Below are 12,971 nucleotides of genomic sequence, written 5' to 3'. Positions count from 1 at the left end.
CTTCAGGTTAGCATTTGGAAATGGACATTTCGATGTTAGCAAGACCATTCATTTATTTACTGGTGACAAACTGGCTCTGTGCACACCTGGCTGCTTGGGGCGAGTTAAGGATCTTGCCTGCAGACAGGTATAAAGGCTTCATCCTTCCCAGATTGTTAGGAGGGAAAAGTGTCCCTGGCTTTCCACGGTCCTCTTGCCCATGGGACTGCTCAGAAGCCCCAGCCTCCCCCTCTTCCTTATGCAGGCTCTCCTTGCCATGGCCCAGCCCACAAGGGTGGGCCCTTGCGTGGGCAGCCAGTCCCTACCACCTGCCACCAAGAGCCTTCCTACAGTTCTTGGGATTGCTGCCTATCAGTGACAGTGTGCACACCCCTTTCCCCCAAGTAACTTGAGCCTGGCTCCCAAACTATAAGCAAGAATAGGGAAAAGTGATACTGACCTCCTGTACAGCTGTAGGGGAAAGGAGAAAAGAGAGACATCATTATTTTGGATTAAGACATCATTGAGTCACTGACATGGAATAGCAGCCACAAGGCAGATGATGAAAACCAAAAGAGGAATGGTCGGAATCATTGGAAAAGCCCCATCGTGTCCTATAGCTTTGAAGAGAAGCACTGGAAGTGGGAGGTGGGTGGAGGGAGATCAGATCCCATCAGAGGTGGTCTGGGCCAGCATCTGGCCCTCACATAATTGGACAGGGGTTTATAGCACACTGAGTCCCAGTCCATGAAGGGGAATCAGCTGAGAATTAATTGCTAATTAAGAGCATTGGCAGATAAGTGAAATTCTCCAGGTGGGGATATTCATTAGCAAGTGATTTACAACCACAGCTTAAAACTTCTCCACAGTAACTGGTTTCCAATGCCCTCTCTTGGGCAAAAAGGGCATCCTGGGCTTTGCTCCAGGCCCTGGCAGATGCCATACTGAACTAGAAAACTGAACCCTTGTACCAGCCCCTCTAAGGTGGCTAGGAGGAAGGAGCGGGGAGCTGGGGCAGGACAGAGCAGATTCTCCAAGACTCCTGGCTCTGGCCCTGAGCTTCAATTACTCTTAAATGTCTCAAAGACTAAAAAGAGAAACAAGTCAATATTGTTGGATTTCCTTCCTAAGTTTCAAAACTGGCCAAAACTGTAGCTCACCCCACTGGGTGGGGTATAATGAGCCATATCCTGACTTTAAGCAAGGGTCCTGCTCCAATTTGGGGTAGGTAATTGATCCTTAGAAAAATGCTCCCGGAACTATTTCTGGGGTGACAGATATCCCCCCTTCTGTTGGGTGCCACAGAAAGGAAATTGGGCTCGTCCTTTCGCTGTCTCCACCAACTGGAGGTGGGGTGGGGTGCAAATAATGCGAGCTCGCCTCTTCCGCAACTGGGCAACCCGAATGAGCGATTTGCTTATTTCTTTTTTTGCTTCCTTCCATCAGAGCAGAGAGGCAGGATTTAACTGAGTTTTGGACTTGGGCGTGCAGATATCGAGGAATAGGGTCCGATGTGGAGTACGTAATGCAGCGGACCCGCCCTCAGCCCCTTTCTTTATCCCCCCTCCCCTCCACAGCCTTGTGCCCCGCCCCGCCCGGGTTGTCCGTTCGGTTCGAGTCAGTCCCTAGCCCCCCTCCCTGCCCATTCCCAGCAATACGGGGGCCTCGACGGCTGGGGGGGGGGTGATCTCTCTAAAGCACAGAGGTAGGCGAGCTTCCTCTAGTTTCCTGGTTCTTGAGACGCCCCTAAGAAAGCCCCCCTCTCCCGCCTCCAGAGGGCTCTCGCTCCCCTCGTTGGGCTGCGGCGGGCAGGGAGTCTCGGATTGCCCACAGGCGTGCCCAGACGGGGCGGCTTCCTAAGATAACGGCGGCTTTAGCGCGACCGGCCTTCGAGGAACCTCAGCGTCCCCAAAGTGGAACTGGGGTATTGGGGAAAGCCCGGCCCACGCCGTCCCGGGGCCCTTCTCAGACTGCCCAGAAGAGGGCGCCCAGTGCACACCGACGCCTCCAGGGTCAGGAGGACCCCCGGGCGGCCAGCCTGGGCACGCAAACAAGCTTGTTGGGGATGCTCTCCGAGAACATGCGAGGATGAGGAACCGGAGGGACGGAGGGGACACCTTGGGAAGGCACCTCCCTCGGTTTACAGCCGAGGAGACTGAGGTAGAAGTTGGGGGGAAGCGGGATGGGGCTGGGAGAGGCGACACCCGGCAGCTGCTCTAGAGACGCCGCAATTTGAACTCCAGCCCCGAGCTACTTGCACAGCTGCTAGCCAGAGCAGCCTGGCCGTCCCTGGCTGTCCCGGGGCCGCGCCGGCTGCCCCCTAAGTTTTCCACTCCTGGGACGCCCCGTGGCTCCAGCCCCCGGCCCGAGGCCCGCTTACCCTGAGCTGCGGCCAGGCACCAAGTGGCCGCGAGCAGCAGCCAGAGGCGCGCGTCCGCAAAGCTGAGCATGTCTGCGGTCCGAGGGACGGACGGACCTCAGACGGACATGCAGACTCCTTGGGGCGCGGGCCGGGCCGGGGGCTGTCGGAGGAGCGGAGGACGCTGAGTCGTGGGTCCGGCCGACAGGAAGACCACCGGCCGCCGGCTGGATGCTAAAATAAGGTCGGCCGGCCGCCTGTATTTATCCGGCCCACGGCTCGGGGGGCCTGGGGTGGCCCCAAGCGCGCAACAGCCAATCGGAGGCGGCTGGCGGGGGCCCGGGGCCGAGAGGGGGGAGCTGGGCGGAGACTCGAGGGGGGGCTTCGGGGCGGGGCGGGGCGCTCAAATTGGTTCCATTCTTTGTGAGGACGTGGACAATTTTGAAGCTTAAGAAGGAAATTATGACTTGGCTCTCCCCCCCCCCCCCATACTTCCCTGCCCAGACACTCACAGATTGGGCCCATCTGAGTGGCCCCGAGGTCCCCGCTCGGGGCACTGAGGAAGGGGGTGGGCCGGAGGGAGGGACACGGGGCAGGAACTGTCCAGGTTCTACTTTACCTGTGCCAGTCGCGGTTTTGGGGGGTAGGGAAAGGCCGAGAAGGGGAGGAGTGAGGATGGGGAGACTGGAGGAGGTGGGAGGGGGGGTTAGTACAGCGTGGCACGGGGGCAGGGAACCCCCCTCCCCTCCAGCACTCTCCCCACCCCGCTTACCCAGCCACAAAGCACCCAACCCTAACCACACCCTGGCTCGGGACTGTCCCCGGGGAGTGGTCCAAGCTGAGCTCTGAGGGAGTCCCCGTCGCTCTCACTCACTGAAATCTCTGCCCCACCAGAAAGGGATGGAAAATGGGCTTCCTTCTTTAGAGCGGTGACCTCACTGGGAGCCTGCTTCTGGTCTGTTTGCCTTTCGAGGCTCACAGGGGGCTCAGGCTTTCTGACCTAGGGGCTCTGTTGCCGGGCCCTTGAGGATCAAGACTCAAGTGACCTCAGAAGTTGGAGAAGGCTCTTTGGAGAGTTTTACTACTGAAGAGACTGAGGCAGGCTTTGAACCTTTGTCTTCCAGACTCGAGAAGCAGATTGCTGAGGATCCAGCTCCTGGGAGGCTCCCCCTCCCTCATTCCATACCCACTTTCCCTTAGTTTGGGGGCAGGGCCCAAGAAAAGTAGATCTTGCAGCTCTGTGGAGGAGGGAAAAAAAATCCCCCTGCTCCCCCTTCCTCCTGCAGTATGAGCTGGCCTGGCCCCGTCTGCCGACAGCCCCCACCCCTCACAGCCAAGGGAAGCTGGGGAGAGCCAGGGCCAGAAGACACTGAGCTAATCCCCAAAGCCAGTAGTCTAGGGCAACCTGAGGCCCAGCCAGTCTCCCTTTCCCATGAAAACAGCCCCAAGTAAGGGAGCAACAGCTAGCCCAGCTCTGCTCACTCCTCCCTGCCTGTCCTCCCTCACTTGTCCTGGGCTCCTTAGTTCCCCCTGTTCTCTCTGCTCCCTCTTGCCCCCCCTTTCCGATTCCCTTTGCTCTTTCTCTGGACATCCAGACCAAGGAAATGAGGTGTCCCAGACTCCATTCCCCACACTATGAAAGACCCCAAATAAAGAGGACAGATTCACAGAGGGAGACCCCCTCCACTTCTGCCCGGTGCCCCGGAGTGGGATGGGCTCTGAAAAACAATTGGCGCCAGACCTACTTTTTCCATTTCATCTGCACCAGCATTTTCTCCATCACTTTCTTATGTCCAGAAATCAACAAATCAAGCCCTGACTTTTAGTCTCTGCTGAGGTATAAATGTTCATATTGAAAATTTAACAATCAGCTCCCTGGACCCTGTTAGAGCCGATTCATAATGCTACTGCCTCTTTCACTCAGTACCTGCTGTGTATAGAAGCTCCAGGACTCTCTCCTTCCTTCCTGAATGAGTTCAGTGTTTGTTTACAATTTTCTCTCTTCCCCAACCCTTGCCTCTGTACCTGGCACTTCAGCACTTGAGATACTCTGACTGCTTCACTTTCTAAATCTGCTCATTTCCCACGACCTCCACTCTGCCTCAGCTATGTGGTCATGCCCTCCACCTTGTCAATACCCACAAGTGCGCTATCTCTGTGGGCAGCAACTCAGAAGTCCCCACTGGCTTCCCACCTCTGCCCTCCCTCACATAACCCACTTGCGCGATAGGAAATGGGAAAAGGGAGCTCACAGAGAATAGCCTCAATTTTTTCTGTGAACTCTGAAACAAAGTTATCAGCTGAGGTAGGAGGAAGACACCACGGAAGGTTTTAGGAGGGATGAGAAAGTTGGTAGGAGATGCTGTGGAGAGTGGGACAGTGAGCGGAGAAGGGAAGGAGGTAAAGCAGGATTGCCTGGCGGCAGTGAGGGCCCGATTGAGAATGATATCCGTTTGTAGTGGACCCGGTCCGAACAGTTAGGTGGATTTGCTCCACCTTTGTGCAGCAGCATGTGAGAAGAAATAGAGTGGGAGTGCTAGGAGTGATCCAAGGCTGGAAATGGGCAGAGCAGTGAGAGACATGATAAAGCCAGGGACTCGAGAGAAGAGAACAGTGCGGAGCTGGATTCGTTTGCCAGAAGGTCAAGATGGGACAAAGAGGAGAAAGGATCTCCTTCTGGGGAGATGGCTTGGGAGAGAATCCAGGGGTCATGGGACTGGAGCTCTTGATGTGAGAAAGAGCAGGGTTATGTGAGGGAGGGCAGAGGGAGAGGTGGAGAGCCAGTAGACTTGGGGACTTCACCTCTGTGTTCCTGAGGAGGTGGCCTTATAACAATGCCCTCACCTGTTCAAATGTGCCCTTTGATCCTGCTCTCACTCCCCTTGCCTACTGCTTCTTCTCTACCAGAAACATCTTCATCCTCAACAATAAAACAAACCCCGACCCTCACTTGATCCTTCCTCACCTCTAACTGGGCCCTATTTTTCTTCTGCCTTTGTGGCGGAGCCCTCTGAAAAGGCATCCACAATCAGGGCTCCACCTTCCTTCTTCCCACTCTGGAGCAAAGTGGCTTCCAACCTCTTTATCCCGCAGAAACTGCCCTCTCCCAAGTTAACAATGATCTCTTAGGGGCAAATCCAGTGGGCATTCTCCCTGCTCTCCCTGCAGCCTTTGATGCTGCTGGCCCCTCTCCCCTTCTAGACACTCTTTTCTGCAGGTGTGGGGAACACGGCTCTCTCTTTTCTTCTTAACTGCTTAAACCCTTCCCAGTTTCCTTTGCTGGATCTTCATCGGTCATATGAACCTTCTAACCCTCAGTACTTCCTAACTGTGTGACCCTGAGCTAGTCACATGCCTTCTGTTTGCCTCGGTTGCAGCCACTGCCATTACCATTGAGTCGGTATTGGTAGGAAGTGGATTTCTGCTGACTGCCAGAGGGCCAGTGACGTCCCTTCTAGCTCTCAGTCTCAAAAGCTTTCAACATGGATTTGTAGGGACAGATTCCCTAATGAACAAACCCTTCCAGAGGCTCCTGAAAGAACCGCCTTCCTTGCTGAAGGCATTGAGATGCTGCAGCCAGTAGAATATTTGGCCTCAGACCCTTCCCAGCATTTGAACCCGGGGCAAGTCACCTCTGTTTGCCTCAGTTTCCTCATTTGTGAAAATTGTTGTTATATCAATTAGTTGAGTCTTGATTCTCTGGGACTGCACTTGGGATTTTCGTGTGTGTGTGAAGATACTGAGCGGTTGCCGTTTCCTTCTCCAGCTCATTTTACAGATGGGGAAACTGAGGCAACGTGGAGGAAGTGATTTGTCCAGGATCACACAGAACGTCTGAAGCCCGATTCGAACTCAGGGGTCCCTGACTTCAGGGGGCTCACGCCGCCTCGTTGTCCTCTCTGCGAAAATGGGGGCAAGAGATAAGCCGCCTCTCAGGGGCGATGTGAGCCCCGGAGGAGACGATATGTGCGGGGAGCCCAGCCCGGGCCCACAATCGGCGCCGACAGATGCGCGCTAGTCGTGCGGGATCACCCAGCAGCGCGGGGGCTCCCGAGAGCTCAGCGATCGGGGCCTTTGGAGGGACCCAAAGCGCCGGGGCAAAGCTCGAGGAGCGTCAGGGGAAGCGCAGCTCGGCTCTCGGCGCCAAGCGGCTGGGGCCCGAGGACCAGCAGTCGGCCCTCCCCCCTCGCTGCTGATGTGGCGGCCCCAGCGCACTCAGTCAGACAGCATCTGGGCCTGGGCGGGGGCGGGGGGATGGGCAGCGAGGCGGACGCGGAGCCTTCCCCCTCTCGCTCATTGGTTCCTGGACCCCAGACAGTCCTGCCCCGCTGTGGGCTCTTCGCCGCCAAGCTCGGCCCCCGCTGTCCATCTGGGGAAGCGAGGGGAGTCCACGATGTGGAGAGGAAGGACCAGGAAGCTGTACAGTGGGGGAAACTGAGCCTGGGGAGATTACGGGATGGAAACCCAGCTCCTCGCCCAGGGCTCTTTCCACACTGCTTATCCTCGGGATTTCCTTTGTCCCGATGCACGTTGTCCCCGGCTCTTCGGAGGCTTGCCTGGACGTCAGGCCCGAGCCCGGGCTCCTTACATCTTTCTCACTGCCCTTCCTTCCCTGGTTGGGCGCTTTCATTCACAGGTGCTCGTCTGGGTGTGTGCTCCCTTCTTCTTTCTGCCGGGACACTGGCCCTTCAGCGGGCAGAGGGAGGCCTGATGCCCCGAGGCATGCTGAGGTAGAGGGTCCCAGAGAGTCTTCGCCAGCCTTCACGGGATCTGCTGACTCCTCCATGACAGGTGGGCGGGACGAGAAATGCTCCTGCTGACTCTTCCACAGAGGGAGCTGTTCCGGGGCAGCAGAGGTGGGAAACTGAGGAACTAGAACCCAGGTCCTCAGGAAGGCCAGGTCCTCTGGAAGGCCAGGTCCTCTGGAAGGCCAGGTCCTCTGGAAGGCCAGGTCCCTTCAAGGCTCTCCTCAGAACCCGCATTCTTAACCCCCACTCCCAATCACACATTTCCCACTCCCCAGACTTTGGTTGTTGTGTGGCCCTAGGTGGGTTGTTAATTAGGGGCTGATTTCCTTCTGTCTTAGCTCCCCCCAGCACCAAGCATGGTGCCCGGCCCACAGTTGGTACTAAATAAAATTCTGCTGGATTTGTAGCAGAAACATAATGGTAAGTGAGGAGACATTGGCAGAGGGAGAGGTGGAATACAAGAAGCTCATTGCCAGGGTACTCACTTCATTCTCCTCCCCTCCCCCCCCCCCCCCACAATGGGACACATCCATTCTTTTTTCTTTTCTTTTTTTTTTTAATTAAAGCTTTTTATTTACAAAGCATACGCATGGGTAATTTTTCCAACATTGCCCCTTGCACAACCTTTTATTCCAAATTTCCCCTCCTTCTTCCCACCCCCTCCCCTCGATGGCAGGTAGTCCAGTACAGACACATTCATTCTCAATACTCATTTGAATGATTCCCATTCACCCGTGGTCTCTTCAGTGCTCTGTATTGACCTTTTTCTAGTCTCCATCCTTATCAGCCTTTTCTCCTGGACCCTAAGCCTAAGCGAGATCTTGCTATCCCAAGTCTTCAGTCTCTTGCTTGAGCTCCTCTTGTGCCTGTTGGTCAATTCCCTGATGAGCTATCCGCAATCTCAAACTCAACATGCCTAAAATGGAACTCTCTCCTTTTCTGTCTCTCTATCTTTGTGTTTCTTTCTCTCTCCCTCATTCTGGGTCTTAATTCTTTCTCTCTGCTCTCCCTGTCTCTCTCCATCCCTCTGTCTTTGTCTCCCAGCTTTCCTCCAGATTTTTCTCTTTCTATTCAGAACATCACCATCCACCTAGTCAGGCCGCCTCTCCAGCCTGGAGTAATCCTCCAATGGTTTCTTTCCCTCGGGCACCACATTGCATTGATTTCTAATGATTACACACACACACACACACACACACACACACACACACACACACACACACACACGAATGTTATGGGCCACAATTCTGGTTTTTTAAAATTTTTTTTATTTAATAATAACTTTGTGTTGACAGAATCCATGCCAGGGTAATTTTTTACAACATTATCCCTTGCACTCGCTTATGTTTCGATTTTTTTCCCCTCTCTCCCTCCACCCCACCCCCCAAGATGGCAAGCAGTCCTAAAAATGTTAAATATAGATACAATACATATTTGCAGAACTGAACAGTTCTCCTGTTGCACAGGGAGAATTGGATTCAGAAGGTGTAAATAACCCGGGAAGAAAATCAAAACTGCAAATAGTTCACATTCGTTTCCCAGTGTTCCTTCTTTGGGTGTAGCTGTTTCTGTCCATCATTTATCCATTGAAACTGAGTTAGATCTCTTTGTCATAGAAATCATCTTCTATCAGAATACATCCTCATACAATATCGTTGTCGAAGTGTATAATGATCTCCTGGTTCTGCTCATCTCACTTAGCATCAGTCCATGTAAGTCTCGCCAGTCCTCTCTGTATTCATCCTGCTGGTCATTCCTTACAGAGCAATAATATTCCATAACATTCATATACCACAATTTACCCAGCCATTCTCCAATGGATGGGCATCCATTCATTTTCCAGTTTCTAGCCACTACAAACAGGGGTGCTACAAACATTTTGAGGGCCACAATTCTGAAACCAGGATTCTTATGAGTCAGTGGAACTGATAAGACAATGGTTCTCTAGTTTAGCACGGTGATTAACTGTTCAGTTTGATTGATTTAATCTTACAACAAATAATGGTTCCCTAGTGATAGAATGATTGGCTTATACTCAGTGTGGAGCTTATAAGCAGGGACTGAGAGCCCAGAGGCCAAGCAGACTGGAGGCAGGACTCCCTCGTCCACCTTTGTGGTGGCTGGAGGCTGAAGCACAAACCCTTGGACGCAGACTCACTCCATCTCATGCCACCGTGGTGGCCCCGCCTGCATTTTCTCCACTGAAACCAAGTCCCCTCTGAAGGCCCCGAGAAAGCTAACTGGGCACCAGGCAAGGAGATAGTAAAGGATTTGGACTTTAACACCTGGCTGTTCTTGTGGTGATTACTCTGTTGAAAGGAAGGCTGCTCCAGAGGCCCAGAAAACCAAACAAGAACATTACATGCATATATATTTCTAATGATTATCATTTCTGCCTCCTCACCTTTGCTCTTAGCTCTTCCCTCCTATAGGTCATATCACTTCTCTCTTGGCAGGTTGCATGAGCCTGATTGGCCCTCTTGCGGTCAGTGTCTCTTCTCTCTGATCAAGCTCCCCCAACCCCTTCCCCCTCCCCCAGAATATTCCCAAATCACCTGATCTTGTTCCTCTCCTGATCCAGAAGCTCCAGGGGCTACTGCTGCTTTAAGGATAAGCTCCAATCCAATCCCTCAGCTGGGTAGTTAAAGGCCTTCTCTTTGGTCAGCTTCCTGCCCTTCTCCCATTTTACATTAATACAAACTCCCTGATCTCGTCCTTCCTCCTGCAAAGCTTTGGCTGACCAAACTCTGTTCCTAGAAGACTTTCCTTCCTGGTTCCTGGAAGACTTTCCTTCCTGACTCCCCCACCTGCTAGAATGGCTACTTTGTCTCACCCTCAGATTACCAGGTATTTACTTAGGAGCTAACCTGCTGTTTTCCCCCAGAGATTTCTGGCTGTTCAAATATCATCCCCATTTCACAGGTGAAGAAGAGGAGGCTCAGAAGTTGCCCTCCTGTCCAAACTTAGCAGTCTATCTCCCAGTCCTGTGTCCCTTTTGACGTCCCTCAGGGGCTCCTCCTGTTTTAATTCGGTTCACCTCAAATTGGGCTGATTGCTTTCCTTTCCGTTCTCTCGGGTCTGAGCCTGGTGTAGACACATCAGGACAACCCCACTCACCTGGAAAATTCCTTCTAGGATTTAATGCTGTCCAAACCTTATGTGACTCTGGCTCCATAGAAGATGCTGGTCCAGCAAAGCACCCTCCCCCCATCTTTAGGATGGTTCATGACCTCCCTCTGTTGCCTTGATATGGCCTAGTCTCCTTCTGTGCCTCTGTTTCTTTACCTGTCAGAGTTTTCTTCGGTATATAAAGCGTATGAGGGTGTGTTGCTAATATTCACTTAGTGCTAACAGCAAACTCTTGCTCAAACTCTTGCTTTCCTTGGAGGACGTCAGCATTTTCTGTTAGGATCAGGGGCAGACGTGGTTAACACCATTTGCTCGGACAGCTCGGAAGTTGCCCAGGAAGAGAGCAATGCTTGCTGGGGCTTGGCAAGCACGGGACAGCTGGGCTGCCTCTGGAATGTGCCTCTGCAGAGAGAGTTGGGAGCTGGGCGGCAGCTGCAGAAATGGAATTTATCCTTTGCAGGGAGACTAGGATGAGCTCCCTGCAAACAGGGACTCCCCTCTCTTTGTTCTGAGGGAAACCAGCAGAGTCCACTGGGATTGCTCGCCTGCCTCGTGTCCTTGGAGGCCAAACTGAGCTTCTCAAGTGCTAAAAGGTGGCCTCCTAGCCCAACGGTTGGTTGGGGAACGAGCGGGTTGGGGCTGACCTCTGCCAAAGGAATTCTTCTTAGCAGAAAAATCAGGTTTCAGGGACTTAAATGTCCGGAGTTCCCAGCTGGGAGGAGGGGGAAGAGATATGGGAAGAAAGGAGGGCCCCTGAGATGAATGGGTTCACCCAGCACCTACACTCCCCATAATGATGATAATGTCTCCTGTACCACTCTTGAAAGTCTGCAGAGTCTTTCTCTTATGTTCTTCCATTTGATCTCTTTGGAGAAGAGAAGGGTAGGCAAGATCAAATCTTCTTTTGTTTCGTGGTGTACACTGGGTGAGGGCAGAATGAACCAAAGGAAAAGTGAATTTTAGGCATTCTCTGCCCGTGCCAATCTGGAAAACAAAGGGGAAGTGGTGCTGGGAGTGCCAAGAAAGCAGAGGATGCTCAAAACTGCCTACCATTCACAGACGTGAACTTCACCCTCAGAACTCAGAATGCAGGACCTTTGTCCATTGACCAACAAGCCAATGCATTGTCAGAAGAGCTGATCCATGGTGATTCTGATTAAACATGAAACCAGAAGACAAAAACTGTCACTTAATGGAAGGATGGCTCAAGGATTCTTCCTAGAGAAACAATAAGCATTTATTAAGAACCTACTACATACCAGGCAAGGGGTTAAATGCTAGGGATATAAATCCCGAAGGACATACTCCCTGACTTTACTGAATTTACATTTTTATCAGGAGGGATATTTATAATATATAGATATATTTGCATATACTCATATATGACATATATACATATGAATGAATAAAGCACTTATATATATACATATATATAAATTCAACATATATATGTAAATTCACAACATGAACAAAAGCCAAGATGATTTTCTTGATGCAAGAGATATCATCTGCTATGATGAGAGAGAGAAAATAAGATGAAATCTGTTGAAGAAGGTGGTACACACACTGGACTTGGCAGGAAGCTAGTGATTCCAGGAGCTGGCGGGGAGGGAGCAGAGCACTCCTTGTCTGTGCAAAGACGGGGCACTGAATGTCCCGAATGAGAACACGGAAGAAGCCGTATTAAAGGGTGTGTGGAAGGGAGTAACATTGAATAAGGGTGGGAAGCCAGGTTGGAATAGGCTTGTAAAGGGCTTTAAATACCAAAGAGGGGGTTTGTGGGTACCAACAGAGTTGTGTTTTATTCCAGCAAGAACGGACTCGAAGTTTATTGAACAACTGACATGGTTACACTGGGGTTCCAAGAATATCATTCCGATAGCTGAGAGGAAGATGGACCAGAGGGGACAGAGACCAGAGGAGAGAATCACGTTCTAGGTAAGGGCTGGCGGCCTTAGGGATGGAGAACAGGTGAGGTGAGCTTGAAGAGATTGTTGGTAACTAATTGGACATGGGGCATGAGACAGAGCCTCATGGGATTGGAAGCCTGGGTGAGGGGAGGATGGAGCCCTTGGCACAAAGAAAGGGGATGCGAGTGGGTCTTGTTGTCTGTTGAAAGGTGATAAGGAATATCATTTCACGGAGAGACTGTGGTGCTTGTGAAGGGCAAAGTGACCCTTCTTAGGGAAAGTGAAGCTTCAAAGAGGATTAAGAGGTAATAAAGTCCTCCGAAGACCTTGAAACAATCTCCACATAGGTCCTTAGACAAATGCCCCAGTCATCCCCTCTCAGGGAAGGATGATGATGGGCACTGTACACAATTAGGAGCTCCTTGCCCAATAGAGAGGGAAGTGACCGGGGCCACACCGACCACAGGACATCGACCGACACTGGCTCCTGGGGAAGGGTCCTGAGACACGTCTCCAGCCCTAACAGTCCCCACAGCCAAAGAGCATGTGTTCTGCTGTGGTTCTAATGCCCCACATATAATTATATGTAAAATAAATATCAGTGATCTCTTGGGGGTAATTGCAGTAGCTTTGTGGGGCCTCAGGAAAGGCCTCCGGTAGACGGTGGCATTCGAGCTAAGCTTGGGATAAAAGTAGTGAGAAGGGCGGGCATCCCTGATGCAAGGAACGGGCACTGCAAAGGCCAACAGAGAAACTGACGTGTTGTGGATGAAGGGTAGCAAGAAGGCCAGGGAGCAGAGTCTGGGAGCCATAGGGCAGTGAACTGGACTGCTACTTCCAGGAAAT

At 52.3% G+C, this 12,971-nt stretch overlaps 1 protein-coding gene across 1 annotated transcript in view; it reads right to left on the bottom strand.

Annotated features, from left to right (window-relative positions):
- COL1A2 (collagen type I alpha 2 chain) overlaps positions 1–2,559 on the bottom strand; it is a 32,202-nt gene extending 29,643 nt beyond the window's left edge. The window contains exons 1-2 of the mRNA XM_051963420.1: positions 2,360–2,559; positions 440–450 (exon numbers count right to left, since the gene is read on the bottom strand). Of these exons, the coding sequence (XP_051819380.1) occupies positions 440–450; positions 2,360–2,429 (81 nt within the window). The 5' untranslated portion in view covers positions 2,430–2,559. The remainder of the gene's footprint in view (positions 1–439; positions 451–2,359) is intronic.
- Between the last annotated feature and the right edge of the window lie 10,412 nt (positions 2,560–12,971).

The sequence above is a fragment of the Antechinus flavipes genome, chromosome 5 (assembly GCF_016432865.1).
Source record: "Antechinus flavipes isolate AdamAnt ecotype Samford, QLD, Australia chromosome 5, AdamAnt_v2, whole genome shotgun sequence".
Taxonomy (NCBI): Eukaryota; Metazoa; Chordata; class Mammalia; order Dasyuromorphia; family Dasyuridae; genus Antechinus; species Antechinus flavipes.
Note: the sequence above shows the minus strand (reverse complement) of the source record. Positions and strands in the feature narration are given on the sequence as shown.